The 23,498-nt window shown below is 41.3% G+C and overlaps 1 protein-coding gene across 3 annotated transcripts in view; it reads right to left on the reverse strand.

Moving 5' to 3' along the window:
* LOC101014153 (zinc finger protein 708) overlaps positions 1–23,498 on the reverse strand; it is a 702,618-nt gene that overhangs the window by 29,597 nt on the left and 649,523 nt on the right. The window contains exon 1 of one of the 3 annotated variants that reach the window (XM_009194017.4): positions 2,270–2,500. The exons of 1 other annotated variant lie outside the window; for it this stretch is intronic. In XM_009194017.4, the coding sequence (XP_009192281.2) occupies positions 2,270–2,272 (3 nt within the window). In that variant the 5' untranslated portion in view covers positions 2,273–2,500. Of the gene's footprint in view, positions 1–2,269; positions 2,805–23,498 lie in introns of those variants that run through there. One more of the 3 variants, XM_021930289.2, reaches the window with a different exon arrangement.

The following is a 23,498-nucleotide window of genomic DNA, read 5'->3' on the forward strand; positions in this document are numbered from 1 at the left end:
GGCGCCCCTAATTCCAGCTACTCGGGAGGCTGAGGCAGGAGAATCGCTTGAACCCAGGAGGCGGAGGTTGCAGTGAGCTGAAATTGTGCCATTGCACTCTAGCCTGGGCAACAAGAGCAAGAGTCCATATTAAATATAAATATAAATGTATATATATATACTTGATTATATATATATTCACGAAAAAATACACCTGAGAACATTTCTAAACTTACGCTAAGAAAGGAAAAGTTAAATGAGAATTTCTTACAAGTAAAATACATGATTAATATTAATTTTTATCTGAAATCCACCTCTTTTATGAACCTTGTTAATATTTTCTTTCCTTTCAAGTCCTACTAATAAAATGCAATTTACAGTTAAATAATGGAAGTCAACATAAGTGAACAAATCTTTTCAAGGTGACAAACCCAGGGAGTGGTAGTGCTAATTAGAAAACAGATGTGTCTAGGCCACGCGCGGTGGCTCTTGCCTGTAATCCTAGCACGTTGGGAGGCCAAGGCGGGCGGATCACCTGAGGTTGGGAGTTCGAGACCACCCTGACCAACATGGAGAAACCCCGTCTCCACTAAAAATACAAAACAATTAGCCAGGTATGGTGGTGCATGCCTGTAATCCCAGCTACTCGAGAGGCTTAGGCAGGAGAATTGCTTGAACCCAGGAGGCGGAGGTTGCGGTGACCTGAGATCGCACCATTGCACTCCAGCCTAGGCAACAAGAGTGAAACTCCATCTCAAAAAAAAAAAAAGAAAGAAAGAAAAGAAAAGAAAAGAAAGAAACAGATGTGTCTGACTGATATTCACCTGCCCCAGTCTGCTCACTTTAAGTGCTCAATAACCACCCTCTCAGGAGACGTTACACTATGCCCCAGGTGCATTTTACTTTGTAAGTTCTTGCACCATCTCACTTGGGTCAGGTTTTTCTTTGTCTTTTGGGATACCTTTTTTTTCCCCCCACAAAATTCAGAGAATTCAGAGGGCAGAAATTATTTCCGTGTTTTCCCCTCAATACCAGCATCTGATTGGCTGACCAGCATTGTGTCTCCAAGAAATGAAAGCTGGGTTGGGTGAACACAAAATGTCTCAAGGGGTTAGCTTTCCAAAGGAAGAGTATGCCAGGAGATGCCTGTTAGCCCCAGGGCATCCACCTACTCCCTTGAGAAGCTACACTCCATACCTCCAAAAACCTTCACCTGAAAACATTCTGATAAGATTTCTGTGCCTAAGGAACAATTAAAAAAAAAAAAAAAAAAAAAAAGGCATAGAAATTTCATAAAATACAGTGTCAGGGAATTATTTTTTGCTTTCTTCTCATGAGAACTATTTTCAAACAGAAAACAATTTTAAGTGCCATCCAATGCTTTGTCAAAAAATGATTAACTAAAATACAGTATCAAAAACGTACACTAAAGGAAAAACAGTTGAGAACGTGAATTAGGAAAGAGAAGCTGGCATTTGGAAATGTCAGAAGGAACTGGAAATTTCGTATTTTAGTTTATTTGCAGTTTAAATCTAACTGCAGGCCAGAGTTAGGCTGGAGGAATGGGGCTGGGAAGTACACTTGAGACCCTGCTGGGAACGCATGTGAAAAATGCAGTGGAAAAATCAGTCCCCTGTAGAGTGTGAGAATAATTAAGGGGCAGGCAATTACACTCAGGAGGCTCTAGTCCCAGGGTTTCTACTTAACAAAAACTGCTACGTAACTGTACCTAACCAATTATTAAATATAGTTTTCTTCATCATGTACCTTATAAAAGTCTTTCCTTCAAGCTCCTCCCATGAACCACAAACTACAAAACATACTTTTGTGCTCTACAATTATTGAATCACTCTTTGATTAAATTCTTTAATATTTTTTGCGATGACTGCCACCGTTTTTAATATGAGAAAATAGCATGTGGGAACTCCACATACCAAAGCTCTTCCCATTCATGAACCCGCACCCCAAGTCAGGATTCTCCCCTGACGACCCTCCCACGGTCCGTGCACAATCTGGGAAAGGCGCCGCGCTGCCAGTGCAGAGCTGTCGAGAGAAGGCTCCAGACCTGGGCACGGTCACTATGCAGGGAATAGACAGGATGCCCGGGGGCCGGGCTGTCGGAGCAGCCGCCATCTTATGGCTGAAGGGGATTGAGATCCAGCTGGGCAAGGAGAATTCGGGGCGCAGATTGTGGAGATGACTGCGGGGAGGCCTGAGTCCCGCCACAGCCACTTCCCACCGGTTTCAACCAGCCCTTCCCCTCTCTCGGGATGTCGGACCGCACTCTCACCATTTCTAGGCTTCCAGGGGGTCCTGGCGTCTTAGCTGTGGATCTCCCAATGCCTGTCGGTCACAGAGCCACAGAGTCTGGGCCTCTAAGAGCAGAGGACAAAGAGCAGCGAAGACGAGACCTGGAGCTCCGGCTGAAGCGAGAGACAAAGGCCGCGCCAAACCCGGAAGCCGCCCTGTCCGGTCCAGCTGCGTGTCTGATTGAACTGTCCCCTAGCTCAGAGTCCCTGATTGGATAATGTTTAAGACCCGCCCCTTCAGACCCTGAGTGACAGAAGATGTGATCAGATGCTGGGCTGAATGAAGTGTGACCGCCTAGGCTGCAGCATTTTCAGGCAAGGCTTCCTCCGTGAGCTGAGCTAGGCCCACCCCAGAGGTTGTTTGCCTTTAATCTTGTGTGTAAGGTCATATGCTCTTATAAATAATATACTATATGGCTATCACAAATGAAAAGAATACAACAATTGTTCTAAAAAAAATTTTTTTTTTTTGAGACCGAGTTTCGCTCTTGTTGCCCTGGCTGGAGTACAATGGCGCGATCTTGGCTCACCACAACCTCCGCCTCCCGGGTTCAAGCGATTCTCCTGCCTCAGCCTCCCAAGTAGCTGAGATGACAGGCATGCGCCACCATGCCTGGCTAATTTTTTTGTATTTTTAGTAAAGACGGGGTTTCCCCATGTTGGTCAGGCTGGTCTCGAACTCCCGACCTCAGGTGATCCTCCCACCTTGGCCTCCTTCCGGCCGAGCCTCTGGGCTCGGCGTGAGCCACCGCGCCCGGCCCAATTGTTCTAAAATTTAATATTTTATGACCTTCCTGGCTACTGGTCCTTTGAGCAGGCAGCCTGGGATTTTTAAAAGGAGGCAATTCTCTGAAATAAAATGCGAGCCACAAGTTGGGCGCTGTGCCTCACGCCTGTAATCTCAGTATTTTGGGAGGCCTAGGAAGGTGGACCACCTGAGGTCTGGAGTTCGAGACCAGTCTGGCCAACATGGTGAAACCCCATCTGTAAAACAATACAAAAAAATTAGCTATTCATGGTGGCAGGCGCCTGTAATCCCAGCTAGTTGGGAGGCTGGGGCAGGAGAATAGCTTGATCCTGGGAGGTGGAGGTTGCAGTGAGCAGAAATCATGCCTCTGCACTCCAGTCTGGGCAACAAGAGTGAAACTCCACCTCAAAAAAATAAAAAATAAATAAAATAAAATAATAAAATGTGAGTCACATGTAAATTTTAAATTTTCTAGTAGCCAAACTGTATTTTTTAATTTTTATTTTTTTTTTAGATTTTAGACAGAGTCTCGCACTGTTGCCCAGGCTGGAGTGCAATGGCGTGATCTCAGCTCACTGCAACCTCCACCTCCCAGGTTCAAGCGATTCTCCTGCCTCAGCCTCCCAAGTAGCTGGAATTACAGGTGCACGCCACCATGCCCAGCTAATTTGTAGCCAAACTTTAAAAAGCGTTTGGCTCTGTTTTTTTAAAAAGAAACAAAGAACAGGTGAAATTGATTGTAACAATTTAACCCAATATGTCCAAAATATCGTCATTTTAATGTGTGAGAAATATGTAATTATTAATGAAGAGTGTGTGTGTGTGTGTGTGTGTGTGTGTGTGTGTGTATGGAACTAAACCTTTGAAACTTAACTCGTATTTTACCTTTCTAGCACATCGCAGTTCAGACCAGGCACATTCCAGGCACCCAGTAGCAACGCATGGCCAACAGCTGCTACATTGAAGTGCAGCTCTGACATCAGGAGGGTGAGCGGTCTGAATATCCCTTTTCTGCCAGAGGTTAGGGGACAGCCTCTCCCTACCAACATCTCTCTTCAGTTCTGGGGGTAGAACAGATAGTGGTCATAGAAAGAGCAGAGGGCAGGCCGGGCACAGTGGCTCATGCCTGTAATCCCAGTACTTTGGGAGACCAAGGCAGGCGGATCACGAGGTCAGGAGTTCAAGACCAGCCTGACCAATATGGTGGAACCTGGTCTCTACTAAAAATACAGAAATTAGCAGGGTATGGTGGCGCCTGCCTGTAATCCCAGCTACTCGGGAGGCAGAAGAATCGCTCAAACCTGGGAGGCAGAGGTTACAGTGAGCTGAGATCACGCCATTGCACTCCAGCCTGGGTGGCAGAGTGAGACTGCCTCAAAAAAAAAAAAAAAAGAGCAGAGAGCAACAGGAATAAAATAACCACAGGTAGACCACTGCTGGCCACGTCTTGCCCTCCTTCCTTCTAGAGATCAGACAGTGAACAAAGGATGATGTGGCCACAGGAGAAGAGAAACCTATGTCCTCAGGTCTGTCTATACTCTTGATCTCCAATTTTTAGATATGAAAAAAATAGATTAAAGGCAAGCTTATTTTGCTCTTTGGCCTTGGCCCTTATGATTAGGCTGTGGTTGTCTATTTTCTCCTGTAGTGTGAGGAACTGTGTGGATATAAGCACTAATCACATGCATACAATATCTACATGTATTTCTGCATTACTCAATATTACTTTACAAGACATCCAACTCTAAATCAGAGGGAAAATAATAGTACCTTTAGGGTGTCCACTGTGAGAAGGTAAGTAGTACTGAATCTGTCATTAAATCCTGGCATCCTATCTGCACTGGGTGCATGTATTAGTTAGCTATTGCAGCATAACAAACCATCCAAAACTTATTAGTCATAATTGAAAGGGTCAGCCATTTGGGCTGGGCTCAGTGGGGCCATTTCTCTAGTCTCAGCTGAGCATTTTTAGACATGTGTCATCAACTGCTTGTTGACTAAGCAGCTGTGTTTCTGGGAGTGAGCTTCTGCTTCTGGAGCTGTCAACAGGGGCAACTCTTTTCTCCATTCCATGGTATCTTATTCTCCGGCTGGCCGACATGGATTTTTCCCATGGAGATGGCAGCATTCTGAAATAAAAGCAGAAACATTCAAGACCATTTGAGCTTGGGCCCCAAACTAGCCCACTGTCATGTTCACAGGTTTCTACTGCCCTGAGCAAATATGACCTGCCAGATCTAGTGTTCAGAAAGCAGATGCTGGATGTCAACAGAACAACTGTAAAAGCACCTGGCAATGGGCAGGAATATAGGAGGATGAAAAATTGCGACCATTTTGGCAATCGTTATTATTCTGCCCTTTTTAATGTACACGGTTTATAGAACTCTTCCACAGAAAGAAACTTGTCCAAAGACTAACAGCTACTAAGTGGCTAAGCTGAGATTCAGAATAAATTCTGTCTGACTTCAAAGTCCATGCACCACCATAGATAACACTGTTACAGAATCTGCCCTAGTCCTTTGAAATCCTGGAGAGTGAAACTTCTACCATAGAGGACAGATGTTCTTTAGATTCATGCCGATATGGTACTGTTTATTATTGAGAATAATTCTCTCAAGAAATTCCAGAAGCAGATGGTGGCTTAAACCTGTAATCGTAGTACTTTAGGAGGCTGAAACGGGAGAATCACACGAGCTCAGGAGTTCAAGTGCAGCTTTGGCAACACAGTAAAATCTTGTCTCCATGAAAAAAAAATGTTAAATTAGCCAGGCATAATGGTGCATGTCTGTAGTCCCAGCTACTCAGTTGGCTGGGGCAGGAAGATTGCTGGAGCCTGGAAGGTCGAGGCTGCAGTGAGTCATGATTGGTTACACCATTGCATTTCAGCCTGGGTAGTAGAGTGAGACCCTGTCTCAAAATAAATAAATAAATCAAAAAGGACATAAAATAATTTGGAAAAATAGCTAAGGACTGAGTTTATGAAATCAAAGCTGGCCGGGTGTTGTGGATTACACCTGTAATCCCAGAGAGGCCAAGGTGGGTGGATCACCTGAGATGAAGAGTTCAAGACCATTCTGGCCAATCATGGTGAAACCCCATCTCTACTAGAAATACAAATTATCTGGACATGGTGGTGCTCACCTGTATACCCAGCTACTTAGGAGGCTGAGGAAGGAGAATCATTTGAACCCAGGAGGCGGAGGTTGCAGTGAATGGAGATCCTGCCATTGCAGTCTAACATGAATGACAAGAGCAAAACTGCATCTCAAAAAAAAAAAAAAAAAAAAAGAAGGAAAGAAAAAGAAAAATTTCAAAGCCCAACAACACATTATACATTTTTCATCATAGAAAAAATTTGGCCGGGAATGGCGGCTCACACCTGTAATCCCAGCCCTTTGGGTTGCTGAGGTGGGTGGATCACCTGAGGTCAGGAGTTCAAGACCAGCCTGGCTAACATGGTGAAACCCTGTTTCTACTAAAAATACAAAAAATCAGCCGAGCTTGGTGGCAAGTACCTATAACCCAGATACTCTGGAGGCTGAGGCAGGAGAATCACTTGAACCCGGGAGGCCGAGGTTGCAGTGAGCCAAGATCCTACCATTGCACTCCAGCTTGGGCAACAAGAGTGAAACTCCGTCTCAAGAAAGAGAAAAGGCCCAACAACACATTATACATTTTTCATCATAGAAAAAAATTTGAAAACTTTTAAAAGAAAAAACAACTTTAGAGAAATAAAATTAAATTTAACAGAGTTTAATTGAGCAATTAATAATTTGCAAATCAGGCAGACTGTGGATCCACAGTAGGCTCAATGAGACTCCAGCACAGCCACATGATGGGAAAAGGATTTATGGACAGAAAAAGCAAAGTGACATTCAGATAATGAAAGTGAGGTACACAAACAGCAAGATTGATTCCAGCCAGGAATTTGCCTTATTTGAACATGGTTTGAACAATTGATGTCCTCTTATTCACAATAACACAGCAGTTGGTACAAAAATGGGTTACAGTCTATTTATATATCCAGTTAGGTTTCCGTTTACTATATATTAAAAAAACCTACTCACCAAAATTAAACACAATAAGAAACAGCTTTAGGCTATAATTTAACAATTTCTCACTTTTGGACATCTTCTCAATGTTGAGACATAGACTAGAACTTTAGATATTGATATCACTCTGTCACCATTAAAAAGTACTTATTTAGGCTGAATGTGGTGACTCACACCTGTAATCCCAGCACTTTGGGAGGCTGAGGCAGGCAGATCACCTGAGGTCAGGAGTTTGAGACCAGCCTGGCCAACATGGTGAAACCCCATCTCTACTGAAAATACAAAAATTAGCCGGGCATGGTGGTGGTGGGTGCCTGTAATCCAAGCTACTCAGGAGGCTGAGGCAGGAGAATCCCTTGAACCCAGAAAGCAGAGGTTGCAGTGAGCTGAGATCGCATCACTGCACTCCAGCCTGGGTCCGTGACAAGAGCAAAACTCCGTGTCAAAAAAAAAAAAAAAAAAGTACTTAATGAGTCTCAATTTTCACTTTAAAATAGCAGAACTACGGGTTTTGAAAAGTGAAAACAAAGACTTCAGGTTATCAGTTTTTTAAAGGATTACAGTAGAGGAGACCTCCTTGTGTTCAAATCTGCTATTTACAAAAGAAAAACAAAACTTGGCCTGTAGATCCTAAGGATCTTCCTATTTCCTTAAATTTTCAGTTTGATTATGTCATATTTACCATGAGTGACTCCATTTGGTTTGGTTTGGTCTGTTTGGGCCTAGTGCACAAACTCAGTCCAGAATGATGGCCTTCAATAATTTTGTTTAAAACATTTTCTCCTTTAGGTTAAGTTCTCACATAGGTCAAAGTGAGACCAAAACTCAGGGGTCTTATTGCCACTCTCAGTTTTCATTATTTTGGGTTTTTGTCCGTATAATGTCATTCATAGGTTGTGGTGTCCCCATGGTCACATATGTCTTTGAGTTTTTTTAATGCCAGTTAAAGAAAGACCATTTGGGCCGGGTGTGGTGGCTCATGCCTGTAATCCCAGCACTTTGGGAGGCTGAGGTGGGTGGATCACAAGGTCAGGAGTTCAAGACTAGCCTGGCCAACATGGTGAAAACCCATCTCTACTAAAAATACGATTTAGCTGGGCATGGTGGCAGGTGCCTATAATCCCAACTACTTGGGAGGCTGAGGTGGGAGAATCACTTGAACCCGGGAGGCGGAGGTTGCAGTGAGCCGAGATCAAACCACTGCACTCCAGTCTGGGTGACAGAGCAAGACTCCATCTTAAAAAAAAAAAAAGAGAGAGAGAGAGAGATACCATTTGACCATTCTAGAGATGACTACATGCAAACATTTATAACTTTTGAGAGAATACACTGCAATAGGGAGACACTATTTTGACTATCACAGCACCACACCCAGCTAATTTTGTGTTTTTAGTAGAGACAGGGTTTCTCCATGTTGGTTTGACTGGTGAGAGCACACCTGAACAAAAGAGGGAAGCAATTTTTATCAAAAGAATAATACCACAACTTTTAAGTATTTTTTTTGGCCAGGGTTCCCATGAACAACCAACTGAAATTAAATAGATCAAATAGTTAACTAGACAAATGGCCTACTCATTTCAACCAGGCAGAGTATTCATTAATCCCCTACAACTGAATCTTTGTAATACCCAATGTATTTCTCCGAGTGCAACTACAAGTGTTAGCAACTGCACAGATACTTCTCTGTTTATCCAGTAAGTAATCTAGAAAAATTGTATTATTTAGAACAACTTTAGGAGGAAAATTTAAAGTCTATAGTTGTTATAAGTAAAATGTTTATTTAGAAACAGAATGCTTGTTCCTTGATACCACAAGGAAAAATTAACATTCAGACAAAAAGTTGTCTCAGCAAGGCAATTTTACTTTCTGCAGAAAGGGTGCTCCCCAGATGGAACAATGGCGAGAGCACACCTGAACAAAGGAGGGAAACAATTTTTAGCCCTTACACAGCTTGTCCTTGCTACTGTGTCCTGTCTCCATTGGCTGGAGTCAGACCACATAATCTAAGTTAACCCAACTGGCTAATAATTTAAAACTTTCCTAAATAGGTAAATGCAAGGGAGAACAAAGGAAAGGAAGAAGTTGCTTATGCCAAATAGGGAAGGGACATAGGCTGTGAGCTGGAATGTGCCTGTGAGCATGTCTAGCACAAATATCTTGGTTAAGGTACAAGGACATAGAATGTACTATGTGCCTGTGAGCATGTCTAGCAGCTACATAGGATAGAACTTAACAAAGTGTTATTAGCACAAAGCAAGGAGTCTTGAAGGAAGTTAGTCTTTAAAAGAAACTATTATTTTTAACACTTATGATTTATTATTTAACAAGAAGGGAAACTTTGAAGAGGAAACTTTTTACTTTCTACAATAGTGTAACCATAATTCTTAGACTAGAATCTGCTATAGACCCCTATTATGGGGGATAGATTTCTAACCATTGTCTCATTTACTCTAAACCATGGAAAAAAATAACCTACCAAATGATGCTCATTCAGAAGAGTAATGACTTCCTGGCAATGCTCTTTATCCTTTTCTGAATAAGTTCTCTTTAACTTATGAAGTAAGTTGAGAGCAGTGGACCAATATTCTGTTTCTGATGTTATGCAGCAACAAATGTCCCATTAAAATGTCTCACTCACATTGGCCTTTCATCTTTAATCTATCAAGGCATAAGTTTGTTCATAGGTAAGGTTGACTGCAAAATCCTCTACATATAAAAGTAAAACCCATGAGTGCACACAAAAGATCCTTTTTTCTTTTTCTTTTCTTTTTTTTTTTTTTTTAAATACATGATTTTACTCTTGTTGCCTAGGCTGGAGTGCAATGGCATGATCTCAGCTCACTGCAACCTCTGCCTCCTGAGTTCAAGTGATTCTCCTGCCTCAGCCTCCCGAGTAGCTGGAATTACAGGCACATGCCACCACACCCAGCTAATTGTGTATTTTTAGTAGAGACGGGGTTTCTCCATGGTGGTCAGGCTGGTCTTGAACTTCTGACCTCAGGTGATCCACCAACCTCAGCGTCCCAAAGTGCTGGGATTACAGGCATGAGCCACCGTACCCAGCCTCTTATTTCTTTTGTTTGCAGAGGCAAAAAAAAAAAAAAAAAAAAAAAAAATCCAACCACCTCAGCCTCCCAAAGTGCTGGGATTATAGGTGTGAGCCATGGTGCCCAGCCTCTTATTCCTTTTGTTTGCAGAGGCAAAAACAAAACAAATAAACAAAAAAAACAGTGATCTAAGAGTGTCATGATAGTAGAAATGTCTTGATTTTTGATTTTGTGAAAATAGTGATCTACATCAGGGTTGCCATCTCCTTTTGAGGAAAAACTTTCCTAGTTAACTTTGCCTTAAGATCTCCAGTGGGTATAAAATTGTAAGAGTTTGGAGTCCGCTTCTGAGTTGTGAGATTATGAATCCAAGGTTCAAGGTCCTGAAGTCTTACTGCAGTGTAGATGGCAAGCAGACTTAATCTCTGGGTTGTAGATTATAAAGAGTTACTGTCCTCAGTCAGTAGACTCTTAAAAGGCTTTCTTTACCTGGTGAAAATATGCTTTGTCATAATGCATTAAAGCCTTGCCACATTTAGTCATACTAGACTTCAGTAACAGAAGATACATGAGGATCTATTTTTAGGTGCATAGGCCTTCCAATGACTATTTTATGAGGGTCAACACATTTTTTTCACTCTAAGTGTATATGATTGTCATCAATCTGCAGTTACAAAAGCAATCCAGTCAATTTAGTTAGCTTTTCTCATACTATTGTATCCATTATACCTTATTTAACATTTTTAAAACTTGTGTAGTGAAATAAGTATCTTTATTGTTGGAGACTTTTTCAGAAATGTTCCATGAGAAAAACATTTCCTTATATCCTTTTGGCTACTGCCATAACAGCAGACTTCTTGCATGAGAAAGCTTTCCTACTGTGAGAAAACATGCATTATAAAGGACAATTGAACAAAATTTCTGTGTAAATGTTTAAATGGCCCATGGGATAGCAGAAAACATGAAGTTTTTATTGTTTTCTCATGTTTATATGTTTGACAAAAGAAAGATGTCAAAACCTATTTTAGTAATTTAGAATTGTCACACCCCAACACATACACACACACACACTCTTAATTTATTTTTGTTTATTTATGCTTGTTTATTTATTTATTTTGAGATGGAGTGTCTCTTCATTGCCCAGGCTGAAGTGCAGTGGCATGATCTCAGCTCACTGCAACCTCCATCACCCAGGTTCAAGCGATTCTTCTGCCTCAGTCTCCTGAGTAGCTGGGTTGCAGGTGCCTGCCACCACATCTGGCTAATTTTTTGTAATTTTAGTAGAGATGGGGTTTCATCATGTTGACCAGACTGGTCTTGAACTCCTGACCTCAGGTGATCCACCTGCCTTGGCCTCCCAAAACGCTGGGATTACAGGCATGAGCCACCACACCCGGCCCTATATTTATTTATTTACATTTTCTTTTTGAGATGGTTTCACTCCTGTCACGCAGGCTGGAGTGCAATGGTGCGATCTCCGCTCACTGCAACTTCCACCTCCCAGGTTCAAGTGATTCTCCTGCCTCAGCATCCTGAGTAGCTGGGATTACAGGTGCCCACCATCATGCCTGGCTAACTTTTGTATTTTTAGTAGAGATGGGGTTTTACCATGTTGGCCAGGCTGGTCTCAAACTCCTAACCTCAGGTGATCTGCCTGTCTCAGCCTCCCAAAGTGCTGGGATTACAGGCGTGAGTCACTGCACCCAACCTAATTTGTGTTTAATTTAGATTATTTTATCTCATCTGTGATGTGTAATGGAATACAGCACTTTCAATAATGGAAGCTATAAGAACTTAGGAATAAACAAGGGGCAGGTGGCTTTCTAGGTTTTCCATGAGTCCACACTTAACATAAAATTTGTTTCCTCTTAAATACTAGGCTTTGTTTCTCCAATTTGGGTGCATTGCACTGATAACTGTCATAGGTAATTGACTTAAACCACAGAGTTTATTCAAATGACATATCTGAAAAATTCAGTACTGGCTGATTTATGATAAATATGTGACAGAGTATTTTCCCAATATTTAATTAATATTTATTTTGCCTGGGTTATAAATTTTATGAGTCAGTCTCTTCATTAGAACACATATAATCCTTACCCAGTCCAAATAATATGATCCTCAAATTATCAGAAACCTGTACTCAATATGTTTGGTCCATTTTTATCTTTTCATAAACCTCCTTAAAGACAGGATACTCTAGAATTTTGCATGCTTTTGAAGTTTTTAGAAACCACATCAGAATTAACCTGTTAACTGTAGAAATGACTTGAAATGGTTATAAAGAAACAAATGAAAAGAAGTTCATTATATCTGTGGCCTACAATAATTTATCATAATAGCCATAATTATGACTAATAGCATATACTCAGGCATATTAGATTTTTAGAAATTGTAGGCCAGGCATGGTGGCTCATGCTTGTAATCCCAGCACTTTGGAAGGCCGAGGTGGGCAGATCACGATGTCAGGAGATCGAGACCATCCTGGCCAACATGGTGAAAGCCCGTCTCTACTAAAAATACAAAAAAATTAGCTGAGCGTGGTGGCACACACCTGTAGTCCCAACTACTCAGGAGGCTGAGGCAGGGGAATCGCCTGAACCCGGGAGGCAGAGATTACAGTGAGCCAAGATGATGCCATTGCACTCCAGCCTGGGTGACAGAGCAAGACAAAAAAAGAAAGAAAGAAAAAGAGAAAGAGATAAACAGAGAAAGAGAGAGGGGAAAGGGGGGAGGGGGAGGGAGGGAAGAAGGATGTGTACAATTTTGGAATACTTTGTTTTGTTTTGTTTTTTTGGAGACAGAGTTTCGCTCTGTCACCAGGCTGGAGTGCAGTGGCAAGATCTTGGCTCACTGCAATCTCCGCCTCCTGGGTTCCAGCGATTCTTCTGCCTCAGCCTCCCAAGTAGCAGGGACTATAGGCACGCGCCACCATGCCTGGCTAATTTTTTGTATTTTAGTAGAGACGGGGTTTCACCGTGTTGGCCAGGATGGTCTCGATCTCCTGACCTCATGATCCACCTGCCTTAGCCTCCCAAAGTACTGGGATTACAGGCTTGAGCCACTACACCTGGCCTTTGGAATAAATATTAGTAACATTAATAAAAATTAATAAAAGTTGAAGATGGTCAAACATTATTTTTAATTTAACAATGTTTGCCATGTAATTTACCATATCAAATAATTCTGTTCTTCACTCTTTGGGATGCTGCATTGGCCCTCTGTAACATCCAAAACTTTGAGATAAAAAAAAAGACAATTTTTTAGCTCAAATGTGATTTTTGGAAGCTTGTCAAATATGTCAAAGGGTTGCCAGGCATGGTGGCTCATGCCTGTAATCCCAGCACTTTGGGAGGCCGAGGCTGGTGGATCATGAGGTCAGGAGTTCAAGATCAGCCTGGCCAAAATGGTGAAACCCCGTCTCTACCCATTAGCCAGGTGTGGTGGTGGGCACCTGTAATCCCAGCTACTCGGGAGGCTGAGGCAGGAGAATTGCTTGAATCCAGGAGATGGAGGTTGCAATGAGGCAAGATTGCACCACTGCACTCCAGCCTGGGTAACAGAGTGAGACTCGGTCTCAAAATAAATAAATAGATAAATATATATATATATATATACACACACACACACACACACATATATATATATGTCAAAGAGTTAAAATGCTTTACCAAAGTAGGATCACATGTCACCATGAAATAATAGTCATTCACTTAAAAAAAAGTGATAATAAAAGGATTTTAAAAAACAAAACAATTTACTGCTTGATATAAGAGACTGAGATTTCCAATCAAAACACCTAAGACAGCATGACAAAAATTATATCTCTACTCTCTTTGTTTTCAAATTTGTTCAAAAAGTGAACAAAAAATTTTACTTTGCCATATTATTAATATATAAAACTTTTGTTCCAGAGAAAATCAACTTTTAGTTTTGTATTAGTGTATTATCTATACTAAAGCTAATTTTAACAAAACTTTATAAATAAATCCACCAAATTTGTCATTTTTGACCACTCTAGATTTCCATACATGTTTTACAATCTTTTATAGTTAATTCTTTAACTTTTTATATTCTATTTTTGTCTGTATTCTTTTTATTTTTCAACAATCTCTAATTTCAAACTTATCGAGCAAACCAGCCCCCAATATTTCCACATAGGTTCTTTTCTATTTTCCCTAAGTGTTGGCTGGTCTGAGAAATAAAGAGAAAGAAATTTTACAGCTGGGCCTCTGGGGGTGTCATCACATATTGGTAGGACCCTGATGGTGACTTTGAGCTGCAAAACTGGCCAGTTTCTATTAGGGATTTTAAAAGGGGATGGGGTGTACAAACAGGGAGTAGGTCACAAGGATCACATGCTTCAAAGGGCAATAAAGATCACAAGGCAAGGCAAAATTAGAATTACTGATGAAGTTCCATGTCCTACTGTGCACACATTGTCTTGATAAACATCTTAACAGGAAACAGGGTTCAAGAGCAAAGGACTGGTCTGACTAGAATTTACCAGGCTAGAATTTCCCAATCCTAGTACTGCAGGCGACCAGGGCGTATTTCAGTCCTTATCTCAATTGCATAAGACAGACACTCCCAGAGCGGCCATCTATAGACCTACCCCCAGGAATGCATTCCTTCCCCAGGGTTATCAATTATTAATATTCCTTGCTGGGAAAAGAATTCAGCAATATTTCTCCTACTCACATGTCTGTCTATAGGCTCTCTGCAAAAAGAAAAATATGGCTCTATTCTGCCCAACCCCACAGGCAGTCAGACCTTATGGTTATCTTCCCTTGTTCCCTGAAATTCTGTTCTTTTTCAGGGTGCACTGATTTCATATTGTTCAAACACACATATTTTACAATCAATTTGTACAATAGTGGTCCTGAGGTGACATACATTCTCAGCTTATGAAGGTAACAGGATTAAGAGATTAAAGTAAAGACAGGCATAAGACATTATAAGAGTATTAATTTGGGGAACTGATAAAAAAGTCCATGAAGTCTTCACAATTTATGTTCTTCTGCCACGGCTCCAGCCAGTCCCTCTGTTCAGGGTCCCTGACTTCCCGCAACACAAACTAGTGGAAATGTTCCCAATTTTTTTTAATCAAAAAGTATTTTTTACTTGTTTATACACTCTATGCAGAGCTGTTTTTCTTACATCTAGTAGTTTTAATTACATATGTTAATTACATTAACTCTGAACAACCAAATTTTTAGTGAAATCTCAAGGAAGTAATTTTGAACAGTTTCATACCAGTATTTGTGACAAAAACAATTTTATATTTTTAATAAAAGATGTTTTTCTCAAATTTACTGTTAACTAACTGATCTAAATCTATTTAGTTTTTTAAACATCATATAAAAATAAGATTCCAGTAAGTCACGGTGGCTCACACTTGTAATCCCAGCACTGTGGGAGGTCAAGACGTGAAGACTGTTTAAGCCCAGAAACTCAAGACCAGCCTGGGCAACATAGTGAAACCCATTTCTACAAAAGATACAAAACTTAGTTGGGCATAGTGCCCTCCACCTGGAGTACAAGCTATTCAGGAAGCTAAGGCAGGAGGATTGCCTGAGCCTAGGAGGTAGAGGCTGTAGTGAACCATGATGGAGCCACTGCACTCCATCCCAAGTCACAGAGTGAGACACTTTCTTAAACAACAAAAAAAATGCTAATATATATAAACTTAAACTTGTGGGTTTCTTTGCTCTTGTTATTTTAATAGTTATTGGGGTACAGGTGGTGTTTGCTGGTGATTTCTGAAATTTTGGTGCACCCATCACCTGAGCAGTGTACATTGTATTCAATGTGTAGTCTTTTATTCCTCACCGTCTTCCATCCTTCTCCTCAAGTCTCTAGAGTCCATTATATAATTCATATGTCTTTACAGCCTCATAGCTTAGCTTTCACTTTTATGTGAGAACATACAATGTTTAGTTTTCCATTCCTGAGTTACTTCACTTAGAATAATGGTCCCCAACTCCATCCATGTTGCTGCAAATGCCATTATGTTGTTATTTTCCATGGCTAAGTAGTATTATATATACCATATTTTCATTATTTACTCATTGGTTGATGGGCATTTAGGCTAGTTCCATATCTTTGCAATTGCCAATTGTGCTGCTATAAATATGCATGTTGCAAGTTTCTTTTTCTTTCTTTCTTTTTTTAGATACAGTTTTGCTCTTGTTGCTCAGGCTGGAGTGCAATGGCGTGATGTTGGCTCACTGCAACCTCCGCCTCCTGAGCTCAAGCGATTCTCCTGCCTCAGTCTCCTAAGTAGCTAGGATTACAGGCATGTGCCACCACGCCTAGCTAATTTTGTATTTTTAATAGAGACAGGATTTCTCCGTGTTGGTCAGGCTGGTCTCTAACTCCCGACCTCAGGTGATCAGCCTACCTTGGCCTCTCAAAGTGCTGTGGTTACAGGTGGGAGCCACCACGTCTGGCCCACAAGTTTCATTTTTATATGACTTCTTTTTCTGTGTGTAGATACCCAGTAGTGGGATTGCTGGATAAAATCTTAGTTCTATGTTTAGTTCTTTTAAGAATCTCCATACTGTTTTTTTATAGTGGTTGCACTAGTTTACATTCACACCAAAAGTGTAAAAGTGTTTTGTTTTGTTTTTTTAACCACATCCATGCCAATGTCTATTTTTTTTTTTTTTTTTTTTTTTTTTTTTTGAGATGGAGTCTGGCTCTGTAGCCCAGGCTGGAGTGCAGTGGCGGATCTCCAGCTCCTGCAAGCGGCTCCGCCTCCTGGGTTCACATGCATTCTCCCGACTCAGCCTCGAGGTAACTGGGATTACAGAGCCCGCCAACCCAGCTCACCAGCTAGTTTTGTATTTTTTTTTTTTTTTAGTAGGAGGCGGGGTTTCACCCGTGTTAGCCAGGATAGTCTCGATCTCTGACCTGCGTGATCCCACCGCCTCGGCCTCCCAAAGTGCTGGGATTACGGAAAGGCGAGCCACCCGGCGCCCGGCCGCAGCACGACGTATCTATTTTTTGTTGTTGTTGTTTTGGTACTTGGCTGCATTCTTGGTGGGGCACAATGGCTCATGCTTCTTAATCCCAGCACTTTGGGAGGCTGAGGTAGGTGGATCATTTTGATCAGGAGTTCAAGACAGCCTGGCCAACATCGATGAAACTCGTCTCTAAATGAAAATTAGCCAGGCATGGTGGTGGGTGCCTGTAATCAGGCTGAGCACATAATCTGTGAACTTATGGGAGGCAGAGATTGCAGTGACCCAAGATGTACTGCACTCCAGCCTGAGCAATGAAACAAGACTCAGTCTCAAAATAATCAAGGCGGAGTGTGGTGGCTTGCAGCCTGTAATCCCAGCGCTGGAAGGCTAAGTAGGTGGATCAGGAATAGGAGATCCAAGACCATCCCTGGCTAACAGTGAAACCCTCGTCTCTAAAAGAAATACAAAAAGAAAAAAATTAACAGGCATTGTTGCGGCACCTCAGTCCCAGCTACTTGGGAGGCTGAGGCAGGAGAATGGAGTGAACCCAGGGGCCGGGTTGCAGTGAGGCCAAGATTGCACTGTACTCCAGCCTGGGCAACAGAGCGAGACTCCGTCTCAAAAAAAAAAAAAAAAGAAAAAAATTATGGCCTTTTTTTTTTTTTTTTTTTTGAGACAGTTTCACTCTTGTTGCCCTGTAGTGCAATGGCGCAATCTGGCCACTCTCACAGGAGTAAGGTGGTATCACATCATGCTTTTGATTTGCATTACAAATCAAAGTCCCATTTATTCACCTTCATTTAATTGCAGTTGCTTTTGGGTTCTTGGTCATGAAGTCTTTGCCTAAGCCAATGTCTACAAAAGTTTTTCTGATATTATCTTCTAGAATTGTTAGTTTCAGGTCTTAGATTCACGTCTTTAATTCATCTTGAGTTGATTTTTCTATGAGAGATGAAGATCCAGTTTTATTCTTCTGCAGGTACCTTGCCAATTATCCCAGCATTATTTGTTGAATAGGGCATTCATTCCCCACTTTGTGCTTTTGTTTGCTTTTTCAAAGATCAGTTGACTGTTAGTATTTGGCTTTATTTCTGGGTTTGTTATTCTGTTCTATTGCTCTATGTGCCTATTTTTATACCAGTACCATGGTGTTTTGGTAGCTATAGCCTTGTAGTACAGTTTTATGTTGGGTATTGTGATGTTTCTAGATTTGTTTTTTTGCTGAGTTTTACTTTGGCTATGCGTGCTTTTCTTTGGTTCCATAAGAATTTTATAATTGTTTTTTCAAGTTCTGTGAAAAATGATGTTATTCTGATGGGAATTGACTTGAATGTGTAGATTGCTTTTGGTAGGTTGGTCATTTTCACAGTATTTACTCTACCCATCCATGAATGTCAGATGTTTTTCCATTTGTTTGTGTCTCCTGTGATTTCTTTCAACAGTGTTTTGTAGATTTTCTTTTAGAGATTTTTCACTTCCTCAGTTAGGTATATTTATTTATTAATTATTATTATTATTATTTTTGAGATGGAGTTTCACTCTTGTTGCCCAGGCTGGAGTGCAATGGCAGGATCTCGGGTCACCCTGACCTCCGCCTCCCAGGTTCAAGCCACTCTCCTGCCTCAGCCTCCCGAGTAGCTGAGATTACAGGCATGCGCCACCATGCCCAGCTAATTTTGTATTTTTAATAGAGACAGGGTTTCTCCATTTTGGTCAGGCTGGTCTTGAACTCCTGACCTCAGGTGATCCACTCGCCTAGGCCTCCCAAAGTGGTGGTATTACAGGCATGAGCCACCGCGCCCAGCCTCAGTTAGGTATATTTCTGATTATTTTATTTTATTTTTTGCAGCTGTTGTTAAAGAGTTTGAGTTCTTGATTTGATTTTTTTTTTTTTTTTTTTTTTTTTTGAGACGGAGTCTGGCTCTGTCGCCCAGGCTGGAGTGCTGTGGCCGGATCTCAGCTCACTGCAAGCTCCGCCTCCCGGGTTTACGCCATTCTCCTGCCTCAGCCTCCAGAGTAGCTGGGACTACAGGCGCCCGCCACCTCGCCCGGCTAGTTTTTTTTTTTGTATTTTTTAGTAGAGACGGGGTTTCACCGTGTTAGCCAGGATGGTCTCGATCTCCCGACCTCGTGATCCGCCCGTCTCGGCCTCCCAAAGTGCTGGGATTACAAGCTTGAGCCACCGCGCCCGGCCCTTGATTTGATTCTCAGCATGGTGGCTGTTGGTGTATAGCAGCGCTACTGATTTGTGTACATTGATTTTGTATCCTGAAAATTTACTGAATTTATTTATCACATCTAAAAGCTTTTTGGGTGAGTCTTTAGGGTTTTCTAGGTATATGATCTTATCATCAGTGAACAGTAACAGCTTCACTTCCTCTTTACCAATTTGGATGTCCTTATTTCTTTCTCTTGTCTGAATGTTCTGGCTAGGACTTCCTGTACTATGTTGGATAGAAGTGGTGAAAGTGGCCATCCTTTTCTTGTTTCAGTTCTCAATGGGAATGCTTTTAACTTTTCCTTGTTCAGTACATTGCTGGCTGTGGGTTTGTCATAGATGACTTTTATTATGTTAAGGTATGTCTCCTCTATGCTGATTTTGCTGAGGGTTTTAATCATAAAGGAATGCTGAATTTTGTGAAAAGTTTTTTCTGTAACTATTCAGATGGTCATATAATTTTTGTTTTTAATTCAGTTTATGTGGTGTATCACATTTATTGATTTATGTACATTAAACCACTCATGCATCTCTGGTAGGAGATGCACTTTATCATTGCGTATTATCTTTTTAACATGCTATTGTATTTTGTTGGCTAGTATTTTGTTAAGAATTTTGGGCAGGGCACGGTGGCTCACACCTGTAATCCCAGCACTTTGGGAGGCCAAGGCGGGCGGATCACGAGGTTAGGAGATCGAGACCACGGTGAAACCCTGTCTCTACTAAAAATACAAAAAATAAGCCGGGTGCAGTAGCAGGCGCCTGTAGTCCCAGTTACTCTGGAGACTGAGGCAGGAGAATGGCATGAACCTGGGAGGCGAAGCTTGCAGTGAGCCGAGATCATGCCACTGCACTTCAGCCTGGGTGACAGCGAGACTCTGTCTCAAACAAAAAAAAAAAAAAAAAAAGAATTTTTGCATCTATGATTATCAGGAATATTGGCATGTAGTTCTCTTTTCTTGTTACGTTTTATCCTGGTTTTGTTATTAGGGTGATATTGCCTTCATGGAATGATTTAGAAAGAATTCTTTCCTATTCTATTTTTTGGAATCGTTTTAGAAGAATTGGTACCAATTCTTCTTTAAATGGCAGATAAAATTCAGCTGTAAATCCATCTGGTCCCAGAGTCTTTTTTTGTTGGCAATTATTTATTACTGTTTCAATCTTGCTACTTGTTATTGATCTGTTCAGAGTTTCTATTTCTTCCTAGTTTACTCTAGGAGAATTGTATATTCCCAGAAATTTATTCACCTCTTCTAGGTTTTCTAGTTTGTACATTTCATAATGTTCATAGTAGCCTTAAATAATCTTTTGTGTTTCTGTGGGATTGCTGGTAATATATCCTGTTTTGTTTCAAATTGAGATTATTTGAATCTTGTCTCTGCTTTTCTTGGTTAATCTCGCTAATGACCTATCAATTTTGTTTATATTATCAAAGAACAAACTTTTTCATTTATCTTTTGAAATTTTTTGTTTCAATTTCATTTATTTCTGCACTGATGTTTGTTATTTTTTTTTCTGCTGGGTTTGGGTTTGGTTTGTTTTTGTTTCTCTAGTTTCTTGAGGTATGAGCTTAGATTTTAAAATTTGAGCTCTTTCAGACTTTTTGATATAGACATTGTTATGAACATTCTTCTTAGCACTGCCTTTGCTGTATTCCAGGAGTTTTGATAAGTTTTGTCACTGTTATCATTCAGCTCAAAGAGCTTTTATATTTCCATCTTGATTTCACTGTTGAGCAAATGATTATTCAGGAAAAGATTATTTAATTTCCATGTATTTGTATAGTTTTGAGGGTTCCTTTCATAGTTTATTTCCAGTTTTATTCCACTGTGATCTGAGTATTTGACATAATTTCTATTTTCCTAAATATATTAAGACTTGTTTTGTGGCCTATCATATGGTCTATCCTGGAGAATGTTTCATGTGCTGATAAAAAATACATATTCTGCAATTGTTGGGTAGAATGTTCTGTAAATATGTGTTAGGTCCATTTGTTCTAGGATATAATGGATATAGTTTAAGTTTATTGTTTCTTTGTTGACTTTCTGTCTTGATTATCTGTCTAGTGTTGTCAGTGGAGTAATGAAGTCCCCTGCTACAAATATGTTACTGTCTATCTAATTGCACTTTTTTTTTTCTTTTTTTTGAGATGGAGTCTCACTCTTGTTGCCCAGCCTGGAGTGCAATGACACGATCTTGGCTCACTACAATCTCTGCCTCCTGGGTTCAAGCACTTCTCCTACCTCAGCCTCCTGAGCAGCTGGGATTTCAGGCACCTGCCACCACACCCAGCTATTTTTTTTTTTTCCTTGAGATGGAGTCTCACTCTTGTTGCCCAGGCTGGAGTGCAATCATACGATTTTGGCCCACTGCAACCTCCGCCTCCTGGGTTCAAGCGATTCTCCTGCCTCAGCCCCTCAAGTAGCTGGGATTACAGAAACCCACCACCACACCTGGCCAATTTTTTGTATTTTTAGTAGAGACGGGGTTTCACCATATTGGCCAGGCTGGTCTTGAACTCCTGACCTCAAGTGATCCACCTGCTTTGGCCTCCCAAAGTGTTGGGATTACAGGCGTGAGCTACCACACCCGGCCAACTAATTTTTATATTTTTAGTAGAGACAGGGTTTCACCATGTTGGCCAGGCTGGTCTCCAACTCCTGACATCAGATCATCCACCCGCCTCGGCCTCCCAAAGTGCTGGAATTACAGGCGTGAGCCAGCTCTCCTGGCCTAAAGTTTTTTTTTTCCTTTAAAAGTTTTCAAATATTTTCTATGATGAAAAATAAATAATGTGCTTTTCAGCTTTGATTTTCTAAACTCATCCTTCATCTTTTTCCCAAAATTATTCCATGTCTTTTCAAAATGCTTCTCCAATTTTTTTTTTCTTGAAACAGGGTCTCACTCTATCGCCCAGTTCTGGTTGCAGTGGTGTAACCAATCATGGCTCACTGAAGCCTGGATCTTCCAGGCTCAAGTAATCAATCATCCTGCCTCTGCCACCTAACTAGCTGCAACTACAGGCATGCACCACCATGGCTGGCTAATGTCTTCATTTTTGTCATGAAAGCAAAATCTTATTATGTTGCTCAGGTTGCACTGGAACTCCTGAGCTCCCATAATTCTCCTATCTCAGCCTCCCAAAGTGCTAAAAATATAGGTGTGAGCCTCTGTGTTCTTCTGCAATTTTTTTTTTTTTTTGATACAGAGTCTGGCTCTGCCGCCCAGTCTGGAATGCAGTGGCATAATCTCAGCTCACTGCAACCTCCGCCTCCCCAGTTCAAGTAATTTTCCTGCCTCAGCCTCCTGAATAGTTGGAATTGCAGGTGCACACCACCACGCCTGGCTAATTTTTGTATTTTCAGTAGAGACAGGGTTTCACCATGTTGGTCAGGCTGCTCTTGAACTCCTGACCTCATGATCCACCCACCTCGGCCTCCCAAAGTTCAGCGATTACAGGCATGAGCTGCTGCGCCTGGCCTCTTCTGCAATTTCTTAAGAGGATTATTTCCAGTGATAAACAGTAGTATATGAACACAAACCTAAAAGGAATCTGACTTATTCTGTAGAAGTGTCACTCTCTAGGATTTCAAGGGTCTAGGGCAGGGCAGCTACTTTAGTAGCATGACCTATGGAGGTGCATGGGCTTTGGTGTCAGATAAAGCTGATCCTGAGTCTTAGCCCAGTCACTTAGCACTCGTGGGTCTTTGGACATGTTTGTTGATATGGAGAAGTACTATATACCACATATGCAAAAAAAAGTGGACTGATACTGATTGCAAAATGGCAGCAATTTTTCTTCCCTCTTGTATCTGTGCCCATTGTCTGGTACTTTTACAGCTGTTTCTATCGAGATCCAGAATCTGTCTTCCAAACCCTAGATCTGGCTGACTTTATTTGCTCAGGGCGGTAGAAACTTGTGAACATGACAGTGGTCTAGTTTGCGGCCAGGCACAAATGGTTTTGAATTATTCGTTCAGAATGCTGCAATCTCCATGAATAAAGCCCATGTTAGCAAGCTGAAAAATAAGATACCATGGGGAGGAGAAGCAAGGTGCCCCTGTTGACAGCCCCAGAAGCAGAAGATCACCCCCAGAAGTACAGTTGGCTAGTCGACAAGCAGCTGATGATACAAATCTGAAAGAGCTCAGCTGATACCAGAATAATGGCCGCA

The sequence above is a fragment of the Papio anubis genome, chromosome 20, assembly GCF_008728515.1.
Source record: "Papio anubis isolate 15944 chromosome 20, Panubis1.0, whole genome shotgun sequence".
NCBI lineage: Eukaryota > Metazoa > Chordata > Mammalia > Primates > Cercopithecidae > Papio > Papio anubis.